Source organism: Carassius carassius, chromosome 15, assembly GCF_963082965.1.
Source record: "Carassius carassius chromosome 15, fCarCar2.1, whole genome shotgun sequence".
NCBI lineage: Eukaryota > Metazoa > Chordata > Actinopteri > Cypriniformes > Cyprinidae > Carassius > Carassius carassius.
This window is the reverse complement of record NC_081769.1, coordinates 3342186-3368324: the sequence shown is the minus strand read 5'-3', so window position 1 is coordinate 3368324 and position 26139 is coordinate 3342186. Positions and strand designations below refer to the sequence as shown.

The window sequence follows — 26139 nt, the reverse complement described above, 5'->3', positions numbered from 1 at the left end:
ACAAGTGCCTAAAACTCCTCCAAAACCAGACCAGCAAACCAACTTTTTCAGCAGAATCATAAATGAAGAAGCTTTTAAAGTCCTGGTTTTAACAACTATATCAAGGGAGTAATGCAAACATTGTTAAAGAACTATTTTGTCCAAACAGCTGTCAACTGTTCTCTCAATCAATTATAAATATCAGTTTGCCTCGAAACAGCAGAACTTTATATGTAGCTTTAATTATTTTGTTGATGAAAATGTTGTAATACCATATTACCAAACTTTTAATGGAATTTAGTGAGCCATTACGTTGAATAAATTCAAAAATGCTGTTTAATGAAACATTTCAAATTTAAACATTTAAAATAATCAAACTCAGACAGCATTTGGTAACAGATCATTCAAAGTGCCATTTTATTCCATATCTAAGGATAATTCAAAAATATCAAATTTTAGCAAAATCCTGCATCAAACCACAGCAATTGGCCACAATGTCATGCCTTCATAAACCATTCCAACATCTGAAAGTCACAATCAAACGCATTTCTGCTTACCGACAGAGAAGGTTCCTGACATTGTTAATAAATGAACTGTTTATAAGACACACCGATCCAGCCTCTAGCGTCCTGTCTCTTTGTACAATACTCTTTAACTACAACTTTACATCATAATATAAAAATATGACTTGCTGGGAGAAGAGGGCTCTTTTGAAAACTGTACCGGAGAGCAGAATGCCGTAAAAGAATAAACTATTGCACATTCATCTAATCCTTGAGGAAAGACACCGTAGGGAATATATTCTGAACTAAGAAACGTTCATCCCTGCAATACTGCCCATGAATGACAAGCACAATGAACCCGTTCACAGTGATACTCATACACCTCTGCTATACTTGCATCCTCAGAGTACCACAAACTGACGCACACAGTGGCATGTATTTGGCACGCGAGAAACACTAGGATGTATAAAGAGGGCCAAAAGCCTGAGACCACCAGTGAAAGTGCTTTGGGTTTTATTTTTAGAATTTTGTACAGTATTTTTTTTTTATTACTAATTACATTGATAGTATAATAAATGTAGTAAAACTTAATGGGGTCAAAAATTTACATCCCCCTTTAACATTTTGCTAAATGTTAAGTATTTTACCAAAATAAGAGGGATCATACAAAATGCATGCTATTGTTTATTTAGAACTGACCGGAATATGATATTTCACATAAAATATGTTTACGTAGTCCACAAGAGAAAATAATATTGCCTGCTGTTCTTCAGAAAAATCCTTCAAAATCCACAAATTCTTTGTTTTTCCTGCATTTTTGTGTATTTGAACCCTTTCCAACAATGACTGTATGATTTTGAGATCCATCTTTTCACACCGAGGACAACTGAGGGACTCGTATGTAACTATTACAGAAGGTTCAGACGCTCACTGATGCTCCAGAAGGAAAACCCATGCATTAAGAGCCGGGAGTGGAAACTTTTTGAATTTGAAGATCAGGGTAAATTTATTTTGTCTTCTGGGAAACATGTTACTATCGTCTGTAGCCTCTGAAGGGCAGTACTAAATGTACTAAAAGTACTAAAAAATGTACACATCTCCATTTTGTTCAAAAGTTTTCACCCCCCCCCCCCCCCCCATTTGAGTCTTCTGCAATAGTTACATATGAGTCTATATGAGTTGGAAAGGATTCAAATACACAAAAATGCTGGAAAACCAAAGAATTTGTGGATTTTTAAAGTTTTTTTCTGAAGAACTGTTCAGGACAAACAAGGGACTCACGAACAGTTATCACTAAACACAGAAACAGTTGTGGATCATCCAGCTAACAACACAGTGTTAAGAATCAACTTAACTTTTGAACAGGCCCATTTGTATACATTCAATTATTATTTTCTCTTTGTGGACTATATGTAAACATCTTTTATGTGAAATATCTTATTCAGGTCAGTATTAAATAAACAACAACATGCGTGTTGTACGATTCAACTTATTTTGGTAAAATAATGAAAATTTTACAGATTCTGCAACTTTTGACCTCAACTGTTAATATAATTATATTTTATGTATTTTATACATTTAAAATCCTAGAACTGTACAGTTATTTCTAGGGTTAAAACCCATGATTTAATGTGGTCTCAGACTTTCAATACCTCATGTATGTCCATTATTAATGGTTGGAAGTAAAAAAAAATAAAAAAAAAATAAAGAAAAGGTGACTATAGACTTTAGAAATGCATAAACACACAAACACTTTCATAAGAGGCAAAGGCAGTCAGTATGCTTTCCAACACAGGAATTTGGAGAAGCTTCTCAATGGTAAACAACATTTCAGGGCAATCTTTAAATAAGGATTAAATAATGAGATGATTTCAAATAAAAGAAGAACAAAAATAGGTAATTCATCATTTCCTTTGAGCAGCGCAGTGAGTAATATACAGTAGAGTTCATTGTATTCGGTGCGGTTTGAGTTTAAAATCAACCCGTTCATCTCTTTAGCAACCTAATAAAACCATTCAGCTTGTTTGATTTCATTCATTCATCTCTGTGCACACTTCCAAATGTATATTATATAGTACTTCTCTCATATAAACAGAAAGTCTCTCTCAACATTTCTTCCTTCAGCCTAATAAATAGAGAAAACACATTTGAAAGTACTAATTACTGGAGCACTGTACTCGGCAGAAGAGGAATGAGGTGAGGTGTGCGCGAGCAAGAGTTTTGTGTAGGACAGTGTGTGTGTGCGCGTGTCGGTCAAGAGCTGTCCACCACTTGGTGCGGCAGGGTCACAAATGAGCCGTTAATAAAGGAGCCTTGTTTTTCACGTCCCTTTAGGAAGTAGGTGAGCAGCTCTCCTTTCCCCTTGACGAATATGGGTCCTCTCCTGACGAAGCGGAAGCCGTAGTCCTTCAGGATGCAGTAGCAGTCCTCCACCACCTGGGGAAGCAGAGTTTGTTTAGCTGCCACAGCGCCTTTTGTCTCTTGTTTTTTGTTTTCTTATGGCTTCAATTCATATTAAACGCAATTAGCTAAACTTTAGTGCTTTTGCGACCCAGGTAAGAAGTTGATCTTTAGGCTATATGTTATTTCATAATTGCTTCATTGTCTTTGAAATATGGCTAAAGTGTTACTGCTAAATGTGCTGACAAGGATTTATGGTAGACTAAAATATTCTTCAACGGCATTTGAAACTGCTATTGAAATGTGTCTGTCATCTATTAAAAATTTTAAGGATGATTTTGTTGATATTACATTTAAAATATGTTAGCTTTAAATAACTATGGTATTCAACACATCAAAATGAGAGCACAAAAGAGCATTAAAATATAATGATTACAATGTACCTTGAAGTAAAACTTTTGATTTGACATTATTACAAAGAAACAGTCATGGTAGTGTCTCTTTTAAAGTCCATTTAACTTGCCGTTTACTTCATATTATATCTGCAAGCCTTTTTTTATATATATATATATATACTTTAAAGACTGGAAGTACACTACAAATGCACATTCAGTACAAATCAGCACGCTACTTATTCTCAAGAGTTTCATTTCTGAAGATTATCATGATAAGAATCATACACTCCTGTCGGTCTCTGAGTTTATTTCATGCAATAATTCAAAAGCCAATGGAAAAATCTGTCTTTTTGACGGATAAATCACAGTGAGGCTAACTTTCATTCAATACAGCGCTGTATTTCTAGTGTTGAGGAAGCTACTTTGAAATACGCTCACCTAAAGTCAAGCCAACTAGTATTTAAAAAAAATAATCAAATGAGATATTACAGCCTGTAGCTTTGCTACCTATAGTAATAGAGAACCTGGTGCTAAACTAAATGTAGGAAAGGTGTTTCCAGAAGGTTTCATTGATGTGAAAGCCATCACCTGGATGTTCCCCATCACCCCAGTGGACTCCATGCGACTGGCGACATTCACAGTGTTTCCCCAGATGTCAAAATGAGGTTTACGGGCCCCGATCACACCAGCCAAAACACCCCCTTTATTCAACCCTACAGAGAAAACACACAGCAAAACATGAGGCGTTGTGAATCATTGTGTCGTTCACACACAGCCGGACGTCAGGCCACTAACCGATGCGGAGCATGAAGTTATTGAAGGACTGGTAGTTGATGTTCATCAGCGTGACTTTCATGGCCAGAGCAAAATCAGCAAGATCTGCCAAGTGCTGCCAGCGCTCCCGCTCTGAAACCTCTTCTTTCTGTTGGGAAAAATATATTTTTCCTCTGTTTTATTACAAGCCCAATTCCAGAAAAGTTGGGTTGTTTTGTAAAACGCAATAAAATCAAGAATCTGTGATCTGTTCATTCTCTTTAACTTTGATTTAATTGACAAAAGTGCATAGAAAAGATTTCCAAAGTTTTCACTGACCAACGTAAATGTATTTAGTAAATATGAACAAATTTTGATGGATGCAACACGCTCCAAAAAAGTTGGGACAGAGGCAAAATAAAGTGAAAAGATTACAGAATATCCACGTTAAACTGTTTTGAAACTCAAAGAATTTAGGTCTTTCACCAAGTACCATATATAATACATGTAGGGCAGGGCCGGAAAGCTCAGGTGAATATACATGACCTTTGAGCCCTCAGATGGCATTGCATCAGAAGCTGTCATTGCTGCGGTGTGAAGTATAGCCGCATGGGCTCAGGAGTACTCAGGAAAAAACACTGTCATTTACCACAGTCTGCTACTACATCAAGAAATGCAACTTGAATCTCTGTTACTGAAAGCTACACATCAGTTGATCTGACACAGTGTTAAACATGCCTCTGTCCCAACTTTTTTGGAGTGTGTTGCAGCCATCAAAATCAAAACGTGTCTATATTTACAAGATAAAATGAAGTTGGTCAGTTCAAACATTGGAAATTTCTTCTTTGTACTTTAGTCAGTTAAATAAAGAGAACGAACAGATAACACATACTTCTTGATTGTATGGCATTTCACAAAACGTCCCAACTTTTCTGGAATTGGGGTTGTAGAACTAGATGGACTCACATTTACCTCCTTTACCTTCATACAAGCATAACCGTTGGTGTTATTGTCTGGAGTGACTCCTGATGCTGCCATGTAGGTGCTGCCAATAGTCTTGATCTTGGTTATACAGCGAAACTGCGGCTCGTCTAAAAGCTAAAGAGCACAAAAGCAAACGGATAACAGTATGAAGTCTTAACTTGTGGCTCCTTTATTGGCAACAACTGGCAGCAATACTCCTACTAGTAGTACTTACGCTATCAAAATCAGAAATGATTTCATTGAGGAACCTAAGACACTCGATCCCGCCGTTGTTGATGCTTTCCTCCGTATAGAAATCAGAGAAGTTTGGGATGGAGGCGAACATGACTCCGATCTCATCGTAGGACTGGCTGTAGAGTTCCTGGGACATGTGTATGGGAAAGTTAATTGAGTTTGACAGCATTTGTGAGGCTGACAGGCTGGATTTCTCACCTCATCCCTCTTCTTGGAGCCCAGGAAATGTCGGGCGACGTGCTCCGGAAGCATATTAGTGACCAGAGCCTCGTTCCAGCGCCGCATCTCGTACACCTTCTCCTTCTGCTCATGCACTTCAATCTTCCACAGGAACAGCGTGCGTGCCAGCTTCTCCACCTGAGCCACGCCAGCAGAAAGAAAGGTGCATTATATTGATCAAAAGTAACAAATCAAAGAATCTGGAAAAATAAAATGTTTCACAGTTTCCACAAAAATATTTCCACATTGCTAATAACCAGAAATGTTTCTTGAGCAGCAAATCAACATATCAGAATGATTTCTGAAGATCATGTGACACTGAAGACTGGAGGAATAATGCTGAAAATACAGCTGCGCATCACAGAAATTAATTACATCCTAAAAGTAGATTGTTTTACTATTGCACTGCATCCCAAGTCCTTTAAAGTGTGAAGAATAGGCTTAAATGTAAGTCATTATTATTTAAGCTCAAAAACAGGCTACACAAGCTGTTTGAAAAAAAAAAAGTGCATTAATGTCATCTGCTGCAACAAACTTCACTTCTTGCATCTTCTAATTAAATGTCATTGACGTCAAACCCGACAGAACACATCTAATGTGGCATTTTCAAAGAATGCTAAAGGAATCTGACAGTTTTGACAATAAATATCTCAGCTTCAGAAGACTTGGAATAGAACACGTGAGTCGTATGGGTGAAGTTTTATTTTAAAGCTTTAATTTTATGGAAAATTGAGGCCAGGATATTGTTCAAAAGTTCTATTCACTAAAGAAAGAAAGTCTTAGTGAATAATTATATAATCTCCATTTTTGAGAGAACCAAAAATAAAAAGGGCGAGAGAAAGAGAGAAGTAAATCTCACATGTCGGGAGAAGTAGTAGAAGCTGACCATCATGAGGAAGATCATCACACTCATGGCGTATTTGGAGGGCACAAGATGAACTCTGTAAAGATAAAGAAATAATTACTAATACCTAGACATAACAGGAGAGAAGAGATGTATCACAGTTTTATAATCCACCAGCTGAAAATCACAAGTCTGATCTGATCTTAAAGAGACAGTTCACCCTAAAATGAAAATTCTGTCATTTACTCACCCTGAAGTTTCTTTCCTGTGTTGAACACACTGGTAACCCAACTGTTGGCCGTAACCATTGACATACGTGCACAAAAATTAAAATACTATGCAAGTCAATGGCTACCTCCAACTGTTGTGTTACCAATATTATTTAAAGTATCTGCTTTTGTGTCTAACAGAAGAAAGAAACTCATACAGGTTTTTGGGTGGCCTATCCCTTTAAATAAGTAACAACACACCTCTGCTGAACACACTTGATTTGAGATGTTATTCACATACTAATGGGTGGTAGTACTGCTAATCCTAGCTGTGATTAGTGCTGTACACACCTGTAGTCTTTAAAGCGCGTCAGATCGTACTGGTCAAAGATGTCCCTCCAGCTGTAGATGTTGACCACAGCTGTAGCTCCGGTGATCAGCAGCATGAGAGTGAGCTTGACCATGTGGCTGACCTGCACCAGCATGGTGGTGGCGATGAGAGCCAGTACTGCGATGTAGCTGTAGTATTTAGGATTCTCTGAACAGCTGCTGGCGGCCGCCGTGACCGGAGTGACCGCAGTCGCTTCACCCGCGGAGGACTCTGGGGCACGACAGCTCAACTACAGAGGAAATTCAGAAGAAATACAGCTCGCAAAAGTGATGCGTGTTGTGTTTCTCTCTGTTTTAGATGTTCAAATCTATCATTTATTTAATATCACTGCTGTAATAAAATATTGGAGCTGAACGAGCATTCCAAAGTTTGGCTTGTTTTTGAAAGAATGAGTCTCTTCTGCTCACCAAGCCTGCATTTATTTGATCAAAAATACAGTAAAATCAGTAATATTATGAAATATTATTACAATTTAATTTTACTAGGTTCTAGGTGAATATATGGTAAAATGTAATTGATTTCTGTGATCAAAGCTGTATTTTCTGCATCATTACTCCAGTCTGCAGTATCACATGATCTTCAGAAATCATAATAATAAGCTGATTTGCTGCTCAAGAAACATTTCTGATTATTATCGATGTTGAAAACACTTTTGCCCACAATTTGGTGAACCGAAAGATAAAAAGAACAACATTTATTTGACATAGAAATCTTTTTTTAAATTCTAAACGTCTTTACTGTCACTTTTGATCAATTTAATGCATCCTTGATAAATAAAATCAGCGAATCTTATTTAGTCTTAAATCCTACTCACAAACTTATGAGCTATTAAATAACTAGTTACTTTGTAAAAGTTGCACATGATGATTTACCTTTATTGTAATCCCATTTTTTGCTAGATATGTAGATATTTTAAATTATACAGTACTAGTATATTCATAAAATAAATGTAAAATAAACCATTATTAATCATAAAATAAAGGACAAAATATATTTAAATAATTTAAAGAGAACTGTAAGTCTACCAAATTACTATAAATACATACATAGGCCCCAAATTACAATTAGTTTGAATATGCAGCACTGTTACTTGCGTCCACATATCCTTATTTATTTAGCCATTTATTTGAAAGAAAAAAATACGTAAAATAAAGATTAAGATTAAGCACATACATTCCTTGAATTAGAAAAAACATACTTTTGTTTGCTTAATTCACGTGTCTCTTACCATATCTACTATGTCGGCCGTTGTGACTATAAAGATGGCCGCCATGGCCCAAGTGTTGCGAGCCCAGCGCGTGTGATCAATCCAAGTGGAGAATGACACCAATCTCTTTGGAAATACCTTTGAAAACAAGACGAAAAAGCTACATAAACATCCAATCCCAGCAAAAGTTGTTAACCTTGTACACACATGACCTGTTCTGACAGTAAGTGAGCAGCGAGGGCAATGGAAAGACCATATGTACAGGGGTTGTGGAAACAATTGATTTAATTCACAGCAACATGCTTTTTAAAATCAATAAATTCTTCAGTAAAGCCATATGGACTCATACGTCCTTCATCTGTTGTGTGTGTGACCGTCTCCCCTTCCAGAAACACATTATCTCCGTTCTCGCTCAATCTGTGTGTGTGTGTGCTTGAGAGGGAATCAATATCAGGAACTTTATTAGTCAATGGGGAATGTGTTGACCTAACTAATGAGGATGAGTCAAATTACTGCTGCGTGCTCCAACAGTAAATGGAAGAGCCTCGGGAAACACACTTCATTCATGTGACTGGTTCTATTAATATTATGTGAGAAGTCGACAAAGATGCATTGGAAATGGAAACATTTTTCATCATGATCCCGGCGACTAATAGAAAGCATAATCGTGCATGTTCAGGAAATCTAAATACTGAGAGCTAAAACCGTCATGTTTAAGTTGACATCACACACAAGCTGGAACCAACTTTACTACCGTATTTCTGAGCGAAACAAGAAAGCTGCATCACGTACGAAAGTGGACACATGTTCTGTGTGATTGGCGTAAGAGCAGGAACTCACCCGAGGGAAAATGGCTGCCAGCGAACAGAGAGTAAGAATGAGTAGCAAGACTTCACCTACGGCCAGAGTCACATAGTTTGCAACCAACCTGCACGGAGCAAACACACACAGAGACAGGGGAAAATGAGCATGGGCCGTTACCTTCCACACATACTCTTTTTTCCAACACATACTGTATGCACAAGAAGCGTGGTTAATTTGTATTAAATGTGCCTTTCACACTCATTTTTAAAAGTATATTATTTCCATAAGAACTCTTTTTTTTTACTTTGCTGAAGGGTACTTGTTTTTTCAGGAGGGTCTGCACAGGGGAATCGATATCAAATCTAAATCGGGAAACTGAATTTAATCAGGAAACCTTTACAAATCCCAGCCTTGAATGAAAGTGGATACAGTATTTAAACGCCACAGACAAAGGGAAACGCCAAATACCAACAGGACCTTATTTTTAGACCAACAAACAGATGCTATACTAACAGTAAACAGATGATGAGTGGCCTCTGTTGACCTGGGGCTGGGATGAGGCTGATGGTGTTTGTGTGCTGATGTGTTAATAGTTAACTGACCTGGGGTCAATGAGCGCCTCCATGACGGCGGTGAAGAGCAGCACCACACAAGAGCAGCTGAACGCCGCTCCGCTCTGCTTCTCCTTCTCCACCGAGAAGCGCGTCTCCAGCTCCGGATCAGTAAAGCGCAGGGACAGACGATTAGTGTGCTTCCCTTTCAGCCTGAAACACACACACACACACACACACACAAACACAAACATTGGGAAAAAGAAGTGCACAGCAGTACTAGCAGATCATATAATATTAATGAATTAAAGGCCACTTAAGTATACTTAAAGAAAGACACTTTAATGGCTGTGTTTCTAAACACACTTAAGTACACTTTTAAAGAGTGCACTTTATAACAATGTCATATTAAAAGTTGTTTTAATAATCACACTTGATGTGTTGACTAACAAATGCCTATTAAGTGTCTTCTTTTGCAGTATATTAAGTACAGTACGTACGCCTGTACGGTCTCTCTCTCCAGCAGAGCTTCATTGAGGAGTTTGTTGAGCTCCTGTTCGTTCTCCTGAGCGTCGATGACTCTCTCAGCCAGATCACGCAGACGTAAACGCCGCCGAGGGTTTGGAAATGAGGGGTTCACCACCTACGACCAAACACATGCACAGTCACATGCTGACTGTTCTCTTTTACCTACCATCATGCTAATACAGGAACAGACTGAAATATATCGTTTGAAGGGCCATGTTGATAATTATCCAGGGCTTCCTTAAAGAGTTCATCGGATGCCCAATTTCCACAAATTGATATGATTCTTTAGGATCTTAATGAAAAGTCTGTAACATAGTTTGGTAAAAATTTCTCAATGGTAGTTTAAAACAACACTTTTTTTACCCTGTCAAAATCAGCTCTTTTCAGAGCAAGCCGTTTTGTAGCATTTTCCTTCAAATGTTAATGAGCTCTGCTGACTCCGCCCCTCTCTTTTGAGCTGCTCTCTGAGGGACTGTTTACTTCAGACACATGTGTACTGTTTTATTAATTACAAATACCCACACATTGGGCCCTATTTTAACAATCTATAAATGCAAAGTGTAAAGCGTTTGGCGCAGGTGCACTCAGTGTCCAAATCCACTTTTGCTATTTTAACGATGGAAAAACGGGTTGAAGAAAATGGGTTGTCCCTATTGTCTTAATAAGTAATGGGTGTAATATTCAATACACCAATCAGAGTGTCTTCTCCCATTCCCTTTAAGAGCGAGATGCGCTCACGCCATGGCAGATCGCTATTTACATGGCAGAATTTGTTGGCGGAAAAGCTGAACGCTTCTCAAGCGAAGAAACCGATCTGCTCGTGCGCGAAGTTAAAGATCGAAGTTAATGGGTGCATTGCACCGGGTGTATGATAGGGTCCATTAAGTATATATTTTGAAAACATTTACGTGTGTACATTTATATAATATAATATTCTATATAAATATATTTAATGTATAAACATAACATTTTAAATATAATCATGCATGTGTTTGTATTTGTATACACATAATAAATATACACAGTACACACTCATACATTATATAAACAAAAATGTGTTTTGGATGCAATTAATCATGATTAATCGTTTGACAGCAATACGTCCCCTTGGAATTATAAGGTTCTATCAGACATTTTTGTCAAAATTGAGTTATTCACATATTCTTATTCTGTTCAACGTATTTAGATTATGTGATAGATTTTGTAACGTTGTATACATTATGGGACTTTTTATTTAAAAAACAATAAGGTTCTATCTACACAGTCGAATGGAACACAAAAACTTTGAAGCTCAATATCTAAAAACTACTCGGAACCCAGACAGAACTTTATAATTCCAAGGGGACGAAGGGTGTAACGTCTAAGTGTAAAATATAAGTGTCATATACAATTTGCACCTAGCATTATTAATACTAACAGAACTTTTGTTCATTTATGCATATGAAAACTTTTTAATCTGTAATTAAGTAAGCAAAGTCCTTCTGAAAGTTAACAGATTCCACTGGCTTTAGCAGAGTTGCAGATGTCAGTGTGTGAGATCATGGTTTCATTACCCGTGTGTCCAGCTCCTCTGGCTCCTCCGGTGTGGTGCAGGCCGTGTGGACGCTCCCGTTACACTCCGTAGTGTTGATCAGCAACGGAGAATTCCCATTAGACGACGTCACCGACAGCTTCTGGAGGAAACCACCAGCGAGAGCGTGAGAATGAGAGACACACAGAGGAACCGAAAGAAACCGACAGTAACAGGAATGACACTCACTACCCCGCTGATGCCGTTTTTACCCACGGGTCCCTTGGACACCACCACCAAATACGTCTCAATGCCCCTTTCCTTCAGGTACTCGCAGCGGTCTCCTCCGTTCCCCGGCTCCACATCAAACTCTCCATGCAGACATTCCAGGGTATTCTGGGAGATGTGCACTCGCCTACCAGACACAGGTTTGAGTTCAAACACAGCCTGAGTGTGTTACTGCAAACACAACCAGCTGCTTCACTCAGTACACAACACTTGGAGACAATGCTGCTGTTTCACCATTAACAACTACATAACAAATCCATCAACCGGTTTTAGGATCCACCGCTGATCTTTTTTTGACTCCCTTAGGTAGGACTTAAGTGCATCTTTATATGTAATCTCATAATTACTTCTATCGTCTATTGAAATACGGTTAAAGTGAGCTACGGGATGTATGACAAGCATTTATGATCAACTAAAATGTACTTTAATGTCATTTCTATTGAAACGTATATGTCGTGTATTTAAATTTTTGCTATTACACATTTATAAAGAAGTTGTAATTAAGTGCATCTAAAATATATTAACCTTAAACATAAATAACAAATAACACACTAATTATAATCAAGTACTTTGCATGTGCTTTAGAATGATAGTCAACAACAACTACAACAAAAAAGAAAAGAAAGAAAAAAAACAGTTTTCAGTTAGGGAATGCGCTAAGACCCAGAAAATAAACATTATTATTATTATTTCAGTTTTTTCTATAATTTTTTAAGATGCATAATTTTTAACAAGGTTGCATATTTTTCTAAATAGTTGCATCAATCGATTTTCTGGTATGCTTTACGTAAAAAAAAATAATTAAAAATGTATCCTGGTATCTTGAATTTAAAAAGTCAATGTTGTTTCACAATCACTCATTAATCAGAAGATGTTAAGCACATACAATATGGTTTTAGTTGAAAAAATATTATGACCCAAAATGTGAAAATAACATACAAATTTTGAATGCATTGTCATGAGGGTTAAGTGTGTTACGAATTCAAGTCGTGAAAAGCACACTTAAGTGGCCTTTTATTTCTTTAATATTATATTATCTACCAGTACACTAAGATCCTAAGTTTCACTACAATTAAGCAATTAAGGGTGGGTCTCATTCTAATTGAGTCTTACTAATGATTGTGATAGATAAGAGTCTAATAATTAAACATATCTCCAGATGTCCACGAGTCTCATCCGTGACAGCAGCGCTCCTGCATTCAGGCGTAGTTCATTTAAGGAGGAGTGAAGTTTATATATGACCTGAACAACCAGACACATTTACACCCGTCTGAGTCACTTCTTGGATTCCCGTCTGTCTTGACTGCATCTCAGAAGGCTTTCACACTTACTACTTTCATAAATGGATAGCTAGTGAACTTCCCCCAGCATTCAGAAGCAAACTAAACCCTTTATCACTGGTGAATGTGCAGGATTTTACCCTGGTATTCCTCCTGCCTCCATCTTGTTGGCCACCGTCACGTCAGTCGACCACACGTCATACTGCCAGCGCTTCTGTCCGAGCACACCGCCCAAAACCGTCCCAGAATGCACCCCGACACGCATGTCTACATCTGTCTGCGTCTTCTCTCGAACGTATCTGAAATCCAGATGAATGGGTCAGACCTCGTCATACTCGAGCACGCCCAACATCAGCTATTTACAAATCACTGTCATTAATTCCCATTTAATTCTAGATCTAATTCCCAGCATGCATCACTCACGAAATGGCCTCAACCATGGCCAAACCCATCATGATGGAGCAGGCCGCATGGTCATCGCGGTAATCTGGAAGGCCACAAATACAGTAATAGCAGTCGCCCAGGATCTTGATCCTCAACTGGTGGTATTTCTGAAAGTAGAGCATCTTAGTTAGCCTCAGACTTCACTAGAAATTAATTGAGCATCAGTTGAGAGGAACAATGTGCGTCCACTTTTCAGCCACCTGGTTTCAGATATTCTTCAAAGGGAATTGAAAAATTCGACATGAACAAATGATAAAGTAACCAAACCAACTGGATCCAAGAACAGCCAAAACATTACAATGATTGATTAAAAATATAAATAAATGCAAAACCTAGGTACTGTGTGTTACATGTCTTTTATAAATTGCAAAACAAACAAATAAATAATTGTTGTACAGACCATTTTCACTTAGGAATTGCTAGTAAATTTCACAAACAGTTACAAAGAAAAGGCAAGTAACACATTGAATTAAATTTTACATTTTTTAATGATATTTTCTTAAACATAAAATGTACTTGAATAATCTCTGTTTTATTTAAAACTTCAAAAAAAAAAAAAACTTATTCTAATTACTTTTCTTGATAACGCCGTAATGTAATGCGTTAGTTTTTTTAATTTATGTTATTTGTTTACAGTTACTAATCATTAAAATTATGTCACTTAATTACAAATGCAGTGTTCATTTTATTTTTTTTTAAATCATGTTCGCGTGTCAGTATGCATTTTAATAATCACTGGAGAATGCGAGCTAAAATGCAGACGAGTTGTAAGACATTTACATGAAATGGTACTGAAACTCATATTTCAAAATGTTGCACTAGATCTTTTAGTCTGGCATTATAGTTCAACTAGTAAATGTGTAAGTTTATGTCACAATAACACTAATATATAGCCTAAATAAAAATAAAAGACTCATCAGAATTAAGCCATGCGTCGCATTCCTCTTCTTCTGAGGTAAATGCAAGGCTTATTCCTCACAGTGTGAGGAAAACATTTTGTTTTGTTAATTTTTTTTATATATTTTATAGTGGATTATTATCATATATAGCACAATGCATGTGGGTGTGACCACATTATAGATGAGCTCAAGCGGGAAAGACAGGGGTTTCATACGGATTATTTTATCAGGGAATATTTGTTTTCGGCATGACTTACTAAATTTCTAAATAGACACTTCAAGCTTTCTTTAGATCTATTTCTCATGTCTGTGTGTCATTCAGTTAGTCATGCATTTCAGAAATATATTACTGGAGACTGCAAAGCACATCCTATTGTTTTCTTGATTTTACAAAATCACAATGTTTTGTTGATATTTTGTGTGCATATAAATAAAAGTTATTATAGGGCTTTTATAGTTTCAAATGATGTATTCGTCTTATCTGTATGATCAAAAATGACGAAGCATTTGAAGTTCTTTTCGAGCTTCACTTTTTAGTGTATTTTGTAGGTTTGATAACTTGAAATGTAAACTTGAAAGCAACTTGAAAGTAAACTAATTAGTAATCTGATTACTTTTTGAGTGCAGTCATCAGTAATGTAATCAAATGACAATTTTAAAGAAATAATTAGTACTTTGTAGTGGAGTACTTTTTTTGAGTAACTTACCCAACACTAGTGTTGTCAAAAACCCGGTACTTCGGTATCAAGTCGGTACTAAAAAAATGAAAATGTGACGGTAGCAGGTTTCTTTAAGTACCGGTGGTACCGAGGTCCCGCTCAACCCGGTTCTTGACGCACACAGCGCTATGATTTCCGTGAAGCAGAAAATCGTAAGTCATGATAATGAAACTTACATTTTAATATGGACAATCACGGAATTTGTCAAAGTTAGCATAAATTAATCAAATCAAATCTCCGTATGGACCATTCTTTAAATGTTAAGCCGCCAAAGATGGTTGAAATATGAATCCTGCATGTTCTGCGCGTCTCTGTGTGAATGAATGAATGGCAGAGACGTGCGGGTTTGTTTACTACATAGACTGAGCGTGAAACTTGCAGTAATTTCAGAATCTGCCGTCTCAATGAGGACATAAATACATCAACAACATCACCAGAACTGTTCTGAGTCACTTCACAAGCCTTTTACCGTTTCTTCTGAGTAAAACCAGTGTCAAAATAAAAGTAGCCCGTCAGAATAAAAGTTCATTTTTACATAAAGGCATTGTGCTAGATATTATTATTATTTAGTAGAATGTATGTGATACTGCTACTACTGTGGAAAAAAATTATAAAACTTTATTTTTTAAAGAAATAAATCACACAATTTTTTTCAATGTTTAAAATTTAAATGTTTACATTTCATTAATTAAAAGACAAATTAAATTTGGGTGAAACTTGTTTACTGTTTTTCATAATTATATTACTTGTAGAAAAACTTTAAACATAATTGTAAATAAGTATAAAGAATGGTATTGGTTGTATTTTTAGTGATAAAATGTTTTTTTTTTATTTTTATTAGAATATTTTTGTGTTTTGCTTTGGTACCGAAATTGGTACCGATAAACCGTGGATTTTCACTGGTATCGGTACCGAATACTGAAATTTTGGTACCGTGACAACACTACCCAACACTATACATGACGTAAGTATAAACCGTGTGTGAGTACACCCTAAGTTACTCATCCTATGAAGCATTGTGAATTATGTAATTAAATATATATACAACTATACAATTTAATGAAAAGAAAATATACAATTATAGATATAGATTATAAAGTTGGGGTTGGTAAGATATTGAACTGTTTTTTAAATACGTCTCTTCTACTCTCCAAGGCTGTATTTATTTGATTAAATACAGTAATATTGTGTACATTATTACCATTTAAAGTAATTTTTTGTACATGTTAAAATTAAATTATTTTGTGAGTCAAAGCTGTATTAAAATGAATTTTTTTTGTGAGTCAAAGCTGTATTTCCATCAACATTCCTCCAGTCTTCAGTGTCACATGATCTTCAGAAATCATTCTGATATACTGATTTACTGCTCAAGAAAGATTTCTGATTATTATCAATGTGGTAGATAGTTGTGCTGATGAATATTTTTGTGGAAATCGTGATTCATTATCATATTTTTCAGGATTCTTTGATCAATAGAAAGTTCAAGTAGAAATCTTTTGTGACATTATAAATGTCTTTTCTGTCACTTTTAATCAACTGAATGCATCTTTGATGAATAGAATATGATCCATACACTGTAGTAAAAAATCTGATATTCTATGGTGATTTTTACTTTAAATTCCACTGTTGCGCTCTATGTGAATAGCTTAAGATCATTAGTTACCAAAAACAATTCCACCTTGTAAAAATTACTAAATGTGTATTAAATAAAGCTTGCATACAGATAGCAGTAACTCACAGCTGCTAGCTTGTCGAAGCGGGCGAACAATTCGTTGAGCAGCTTCACCAGCTCATGCGCGCTACAGGACGAGGACAGCTGAGTGAAGCCCACGATGTCTGCGAACAGAATACTGCAACACAAACACAATCAGAGTCAAACAATCAGCAAACGACGACATCAAGCTTCGCCTTTGTTTACTGAAACACTGACCTGACGTTCTCGTGCCGATACATGTACATGGTGTTGAACTGCTGCATCTCTTTCTGACTGGCTTCTTTCTTCATGTCCTGAAGCATCTCGTCTGCGATGTGCTTGGGTAAGATGGAAAGCAGGAGACGCTCCTGTACGCAGAAGAGCAAACCTTGATTATACACCAATATACTATCTGCATCTGCAGAATTTATGGATATATTTACGATATATATACAATTCTGCACATAAAAAACATCTTGCATGTTTGCTTTCAAAACAATCTGTTTCTGTTTACATAATGTATGAGTGTGTACTGTGTATATATATCTTATGTATAAAAACTAGGGCTGGTAAGTGATTAACATTTTTAATCTAATTAATTACATGATGTGGTGATTAATTCATTAAATTAATCACACATCAAATCTGGAGAAATTACTCTGAAAAGAACATTTAAAGTCATTGTTGTGTAAAGCATCAAACAGAGATTACAAAAAATAGGTTCAGCAAGAAATATCTTGTTTGATCAAATGTATTACATATACCCTTTTGGACCGTGTGAGTAAACGATGACAGAATTGTAATTTTTGGTTGGGTAAACTATAACTTTAATCATTTATTTTCTTAATTTTATTATTATTACTATGAAAATATTAAATTATTTCTTAAATGAAAGTATACTCTAAATAATAAACTAAAACTGGCAGTAGGTGGTGGTAATGTCTTAATGATTAAGTCATCGAGTCATTTATTCATTCGTTTGATTCGTTCAAATAGCTGATTCATTCAGGAGTGAAGTAAATGGCTCTTTATGAATGGTTCATTGAATCATTAGGCTTGTTCAACTTGAAGCGGATCATCACCATCAGACCGATTGGTGTGTGACATCATCATCACCATCAGACCGATCGGTGTGTGTCATCATCATCACCATCAGACCGATCGGTGTGTGGCATCATCATCACCATCAGACCGATCGGTGTGTGACATCTTCATCACCATCAGACCGATCGGTGTGTGACATCATCATCACCATCAGACCGATCGGTGTGTGACATCATCATCACCATCAGACCGATTGGTGTGTGACATCTTCATCACCATCAGACCGATCGGTGTGTGACATCATCATCACCATCAGACCGATCGGTGTGTGACATCATCATCACCATCAGACCGATCGGTGTGTGGCATCATCAGACCGATCGGTGTGTGACATCATCATCACCATCAGACTGATCGGTGTGTGACATCATCATCACCATCTTCATCACCATCAGACCGATCGGTGTGTGACATCATCATCACCATCAGACCGATCGGTGTGTGGCATCATCATCCCCATCAGACCGATCGGTGTGTGGCATCATCAGACCGATCGGTGTGTGACATCATCATCACCATCAGACCGATCGGTGTGTGACATCATCATCACCATCAGACCGATCGGTGTGTGACATCATCATCACCATCAGACCGATCGGTGTGTGAAATTGATCATATTTCAAATAATGGCTGTTCTTTCTGAACGTTCATCAGAGAATCCTGGAAATTATGATACTGAATCACGATTTCTGTTTTACTGTATTTTTGATTAAATTAATGCAGCCTTGGTGAGAATATGAGAAATCTTAACAAACTTTGATTACCATCTATGCTGAAAGTTTCAGTCAGCTTTTGGTATGAGCTCACAGCTAACAGACACTGACTATCATTTACACGCTCAAATAAATTGATAAGCAAATTAACCTCCTGGGGGAAAAACGCACAAATATATGCAAATGTATTGGTCAAATATGTTCCCTGACGCATCGACAGCACTAATCATTAACTGATGCTCCAGATGGCGACCTGTTAACACAGCAGGCCCTTACAGGCCCAGACACATTTCACACATGAACACATCAAGCAGCTCTGCTTTGACACACTCTCTCCTCCGACACACTCTAGCACTCTCACGCACACACACACACACTGACACACACACACACACACACACACTGACACACACACACACAGACACACAAATGCACAGACACGATTTAACTGAACAGAGATGACATCACTGAATTCAATGATGAACTGCCTTTAACTGTCATTTTGCATTATTGACACACTGTTTTCTTAATGAATGTTGTTCAGTTGCTTTGACACAATGTATTTTGTTTAAAGCGCTATATAAATACTTGACTTGACACACACACACACACACAGACACACACTGACACACACCCACACACAAACACACACACACTGACACACACACACACACAGACAGACACACAGACACACACACACACACACACATACACACACACACAGACACACAAACACATACACACACACACGTGAACATCAGGTCAGTGTATTCAGCCGAGAGTCTGACAGTAAAAGAAGACAAAGGTTGTGAGGGATCAAGAGGAGGGAGTTGCTAGTGTGATTACAGCTAACATCGTTTCAGGAGGTTGGTCGCCATGGTAACCTGCAGTAGCCGGATGCTCCTTGATTGGCTGGCGGACCCCGTCTCCCAGCAGCCCCTGCTCCTCCATTAGTATTCAGAGAGTTTCTCCTCATATGCTTCTTATCGGCCTCTCTCTCACACACACACACACCTCACACACACACACACACCTATTTCTCTTCTCAACTTGCAGCTAATAGGAGCCGTTCGCTCTGTAAGTTTCACACTGACTGCTGAATCTTTCACCCAGACACAAATCGACTCCTAAAGCATTTTCTGTCCTCACAAAACTGTCTCAACCAATCAAAACATCACAGATGTTTGATTGACAGTTCTGTAGGGCAAGATTTTAGGCCAATAAGATTTTGTGGTGGGCGGGGCTACAGGGTATGATGTCACAGAAAACGAATGTATTAGATTTTCATTAGTGCTGGGCAACGATTAATTCCATCCAAAATAAAAAATTTTGTTTATATTATATATGTGTGTGTACTGTATGTTTTGATTACATTATATATATATATATATATATATAAGACACACACATACAGTATATATTTTGAAAATATTTACAAGCATTTACATGTATGTATTTATATGCATATAAATTATAGTATACATAAAAATGTTTCTTTAATATATACATGTATGTGAGTGTATTTATATATAAACAGTACACAAACATACATTATGTACACATAAACTTTTATATTAAATGCGATTAATAATTGCATCGCACTAATTTTCATTTAATATTCTGAAGGTTCTGCGTGAGGAAACCTTTCTCCCTCACGAGAGACATTCACAGAACAGCGGTAAATGTGACCATATTTTGTACTGCGAAGGTTCACCACCATAAAATATTTTCACATGAGGGAGAAAGATTTACTTCTGCTGATTTCGCATCGGATTCACCGCGTTGATCAACAGAAAGCTGCTTGATGCTTCATACATTCCTGCAAAACTGACAAACAACCTGCAACACTTAATCAAAATTCATAATTCACTGACTGCATCTTAAGACCAGGAATATGCCTGCATGATTTCCCACGAAGGTGTGATTCAGTTCAATAGATATATGTTCTGCGTGCACTGTGTTCAGCTCAGGACTAGAGCATCTCACAGTTAATGGAAACCAAACACGTGCCGAACACTTTCACAAACGTCATGAGAAGTGATTATCAACAAAAGAGAAGCTTTAAGCGCTTCCTGGGGTTTCCTGTCAGAATCAAAGTTTGCAAGTTAAGAAATTAAATATTAATATTTTAATTTTACAGTTGCAATGAAAACTGATTTATTACATTATTTGTTTTCATAAGATTTTTTTTCTTTGTTTTACAATGCGATATATATAGTTATACATATTTTCTTTTTTATTTAGTAAATAAGTATTAAATAAATTACTATTATTATCATTATTATTATTGGTAGTAGTAGTAGTAGTAGTAGTAGTATTTTAAAGCCATATTTATATATAACCACAAAATTTCGGTCAAATTGTTCAGCCTTACAAACAATCACAGCAAACCTGGATTTCATAAAAATAAAAAAAAATGTGCTATTATTTTTTTCCCCATAAATCATGAAGCCCTAACCAGAAAATAAACAAGTTTTACTTGCTAATGCTAAACAGTAAAAAAAAAACAGTAAACACTGTAAAAAACAAATCAAATAAAACCAAACTTTTTTGCGTAAGTTTTACACTATTTACATTATTCAGTCTTTGTTTAATTCACTGTGTTGTTATTTTCTAGCAGTTCTGATGTTTCTCATGTGTGTGTACATACATGTGTATTATTCAAAGCTGAAGTGTGATTTGTGAAGTGTATATGTGATTTCTGCACCACTAGTGGCATCAATCAGAACTACAGTAAACATAATGACTAGCTTTGCTAAAAAAATTAAAACACTACCTAAAGGCGCGAAAAAAGAATAAATACCGGACACGATGACGCTCTGGAATAAAACAACGGATTTCTATGGATGCTTCCAAAAATGCATGGATGCTTCTTAAAAAGCGTGTCTGGAAACCTTGCGTCTGTAGTGAAGGAGCTGATCAATCTCTGCTGGTTTCTCTCACCTGCTGCTGGCTTTGCTCCTCCAGGTTGAGCTTCACCTCCAGCGACTGCCGAGCCTCCAGAAATGCCTTGCGGTGTTTGCGGTCGGCCATGTAATACGACATGACGCCCACAGTGATGGCACAGAAGTAGATCACAATGTTGGCCAGCAACTGCAAAACACAACAGCCCCATCATGACACGACACACAAGCCTTCCTCACCTGCGTCTGCGTCTTTAAGACTACGATTTATTCATTTGTAGATATAATTAAGAAAAACACGGTCAATCATCACGAATATATGGTAATAATGGAACAACTAAGTAAATGTTGTAGTATAATATTTTATAATTACTTTTTTAAATCAACAACAACAACAAAAAAAACAGGATAATAAATACTAACATTATGTTGTTATAATTCAGAAAACATAATTAATCACAAAACCTAAATAACTGAATAAATAGATAAAAACGTTGTGATACTTTTAAATCAACACAAAAAGGCAGTACAGTAAAATAACCATTATGTAAAAATGCTATATTTATTTGTATATATAATTTAGAAAACATTATAATTATAAAAATGCAATAATAATTTAATAACTAAAACACAAATACTGTCATGTATACAAAAAAGGTATTACAACAAATACTACCTTTATGTTAAAATGCTATGTTCATTTGCATATGCAATATAGATAACATGATTAATCATCATGAAGAATGGTAATAAATGAATAACTGATTAAAGATTTGTTTTTAAATCACCACACAAAAGGCAATACACCAAATACTGCCATCACGTATAAATATTATATGTATCAGTAGAATACTGTTATAATTGCAAAACTAGTACATAAAATATTGTTGTAATAGGTTTTTATATTAGTACAAAAAAGGTACTACCAAAATACTGCCATCACGTATAAATATTATTTACATTACATATAAAGTATTTTGAAAACATGATTAGTTAGATCATGAAATACTGTAATTATTTTAATGTAATACTGTAATTAGTTATCGAGTAAAATACTGTTGTTGTTTTTGTTATTATTGATGATGTATTAGATTAACTCATGTCCAGTCATATTCAATCCCAAAAACAAAAGATATTATATCAAGAAAACCCGATTTTCTGCATTGTAACATGACTTTCATGACAACAAAGCATATACATTACCGACAAAAGCAATTTTGGTTAACTGTTCTAACAACTATTTGGTTAAAAAATGTCTTGAAAATTAGTCGACATCAACTTGATGGCCTTTTGGTTCAGAGGTTTGGAGTAATTCTGAGTATTTGTAAAGAAGCCCTTCACGCGAGCCTAAATCCATGGAATGATATAATGGTCTGCGTCTCTTGACATCTTTACAGCAGAAACGTCTGCGCTTTTCTTAAGATGCAATACAGAACAATTTTGTTGTCAAGTAACTAACATACAACATGTTCCACTCGCACAGCCATCATCTGAAAAGATCTTTCTCTTCTTTAGAAATGTGATCGATTGTACACGAGATCTGGACGTTCCTTTGAGTTTAAACGTACTTAAATGATTAGAACACTAGTATTTTCATCAGCTGAAAATGGTTTTAAGTTATATCTTCTTCAGTGGAGCATCAGTGCACATGCAGAACCTTTATTTAGATCGGAGCATCTGAGAACAGAAGTTCAGTCTGGATAGAGTTAACATTTAAACTTTCTGATAATAATTTGTACAATATAAATATAAACTATTCTAATTAGGTAATTGGTTTTATCCATTATTATGCATTAAATCCTGATATTTGATCAAATCTGTTGTAATATAGTGACAGTTTACAATAAGGTTTCATTTTTAGCGTTAACTGCATTAGTTAACATGAACTAACAATGAAAAAACACTTTAAAGATTAAAGATTAATAAATATAACAACAAATGTATTGCTCATTGATAGTTAATGCATAAACTAATGGGAGCTTATTAGAAAGTGTTAGCTTAATATCAATATTTTAATAGTATCAACATTAGCAGGAAGATTAATATTTCTGTTAGTTATTATATTTATATAGATATTTGTGTGTGTGTGTGTGTAAAATTGGCTCAAGTCTACAAGGCTTTTTGAGATGTATTCCCATCAAAATGACTAAGACACGTACAAAATTGAATGACAAGTATCTTAAAAATTTAAGATTTAAATGACTGAGATATATTTTAAAGAGAGTCAAATCTTCATGCAGCCTTTAAACTACAAAGCATGTGCGTGTTTGATGCTGAAAATGGTTTTAACACCAGTCAGACTTTGATCGGAAACCTCAGGAGGAACTGTGAGAAGATACACCATTACAAAATGAAGCTTTTTTCAGTGACGCTAGAGGAATCGTTTTTGGTTCCTCAAATCACCTTCCAGTGGTTGGTTCTTAAAAGAACCATGCTTTTCTAAATGGTTCTAAATTTCCTAAATGGAGGTAAATAGTTCTAAAAATAAAGGCTCTTTATTGGCATCGATGGTTCCATGAAGAACCTTTAACATCCGTGGAATTGTTTCATTGCACAAAAGGTTCTTTTTAGTTGAAAAATGTTCTTCACACTTAGAAAATCATGATTCTTTTAAAAATGGCACTCGTAAAAATAAAGGTTCTTTATTGGCATTAATGGTTCCACAACCATCCGTGGAAATTTTTCATTCCACAAAAGGTTCTTTAGATTAAATGAAATGGTTCTTTTATGAGCTGTTCACTAAAATGGTTCAAAACTGGTTTTTCTATGGCATCGCTGTGAAATTCCCCTTTTGGAATCTTTATTTGTAAAAGTGTGACTACTGAAAGGTTCTTTGGGGAACCAAAAATGGTTCTTTTGGACCTTTTGTGGATTGGAAAGGTTCCATAGAGATTTTAAACCTGGAACATGGACCATGGAACATGATGGTTTGAATCTCTCAAGACCTATCTTTACTCCTCCAAACTGCTGGCATCATTTTCCTCACCTGTCTTCCCAGAGCCGCCCCCTGGATGTCCTCCTGCTGCTGCTGGGCGATGGTGACGCCCAGGACGAGGGTGTGCACGCCGCAGGACACGGCCGTGATCAGCACTATAGGGGTCAGCCGCAGCGGCAGCGTCAGAAAGAAGGAAAAGCTAAAAAACGCCTGCCAGCCCACCGTATCGCTGGGCTGATGGAAGCGGGCGAAGTTCAGTCCTAGGTAACAAAAGTTCTGGGCCGCTATGAGCACCCACAAGGCGTAGGGCACCAGACGGCGGGTCACACGGTCCGGGAGCAGACCGAACCGGCACAGCAGGTACAGCAGGACGTCCACCGCCAGCCCCACAGACGCCACGGCCACAGACGCCAGCTTATCACCGGTGTAAAGCACAGCACACATCACGATGATGTAGCAGTCGAAGAGGGCTGCGAACACCACCAGCACCAGCAGGGTCTCGTGCCGCTGCCGCCGGAAGTAGGTCTGGTAGAGGTTCTCCAGAGAGTCCGGCGCGAAGGTCAGACGCATGAACCGCGGCAGACACAGACAGCAGCCGGAGCTGCGCACGGTCACCTCATGGGTGCGTCCCACCGCCTGCCCGGGGTCCGAGGGCAGGGTGACCGAACAGTCCGCCGAATACTCCGCAGAATACTCGGGCTCCGAAAAGGCCCGGTTCCGGTGCATTCTGTTGTGCTGGATTGTAAAAGATGCTATAAAAACGAAGGGTGTATTCACACCGGTCTTGTTTGGTTGGACTGAATCAAACTCCAGTCTTACTAAAGGGAGATGAGAGGGTCTGTATTACTTGCTATTGGAGAAAGCGTAATGGCTAACTTGTATCATGTGTATCACATTACAGCCTTGACGTCACTGAATGTCAGTCAAGAGTTTACAGATCCCATAGGAATGAATGAGAAGAGCTGTAAGCTGAATCCCACCTGTCGCAAAAAGTCAGTGACTTCTCTTATAAAACTGCATTTTTTTCGGGGTGAAGTCTAAGAATAGTTCAATCCAAAAGAATTGTTTAGTGTAAAACATGTTGAAGTACTGCGTAGTGCCTTAGCATCAGCCCTTGTGCGTTTTTGGCTAAAGGTTGCATGCTTGTCTTCTAGAGGCTTTGCTCAAGTTCGTTTCCCCCCTTGGTGCAGATCTTTTGGGTAAATGTGAACACAGCAATAGCACTCAGAGCGATTCTGGATGAACCAATAAATGGATGAGCTTAGCACACGTGTGGTTTTGTGTACAGTTTCTGGTTCACTTGTAAAAAAGGTGGTGTGGAAGCGAACTGCACCAAACAAAAAACAACAATGTTGTATTTGGTCCAGACCAACACAAGTGAACTAGCACATTTTCCAGGTGTGAATACACCCTAACACTCCAAGCAGGTTTTAATGCATTGGAGACTGGAAAAACATTGCCTGGAAACGTGTTCACCAATGTCCAATCTTGAGATCAGATCTGAAGCGGTCAGCTGATTGTTATGCCTGGCATGTTTAGACACCGAATCAGATCTAGCACGCATGTTTGTGGCATCGGCCCCCGCCAGCGCCTGGAGCACTTGGGTTGTGCTTCCGAACAAATGCCCCCAGCTAAACGCCTTTGTTCTTC

The 26139-nt window shown here is 37.1% G+C and overlaps 1 protein-coding gene across 2 annotated transcripts; it reads right to left on the bottom strand.

Annotated features, from left to right (window-relative positions):
* Positions 1-1685: 1685 nt before the first annotated feature.
* On the bottom strand, positions 1686-25585 carry LOC132158008 (adenylate cyclase type 3-like). 2 transcript variants are annotated; one of them, XM_059567249.1, is made up of 20 exons: positions 24541-25585; positions 21595-21744; positions 17072-17202; positions 16880-16991; positions 13503-13630; positions 13220-13378; positions 11761-11926; positions 11555-11674; positions 9974-10116; positions 9525-9686; positions 8959-9046; positions 8140-8256; positions 6872-7140; positions 6327-6408; positions 5447-5605; positions 5229-5375; positions 5012-5128; positions 4073-4199; positions 3866-3990; positions 1686-2918 (listed from the first exon to the last, which is right to left on the bottom strand). In XM_059567249.1, the coding sequence occupies exons 1-20, from the start codon at positions 25213-25215 to the stop codon at positions 2736-2738; spliced, it is 3360 nt and encodes a 1119-aa protein (XP_059423232.1). In that variant the 5' UTR covers positions 25216-25585; the 3' UTR covers positions 1686-2735. The 2 variants fall into 2 exon arrangements, with proteins under 2 accessions (XP_059423232.1, XP_059423233.1); XM_059567250.1 differs by having other exon boundaries at positions 11555-11671.
* Between the last annotated feature and the right edge of the window lie 554 nt (positions 25586-26139).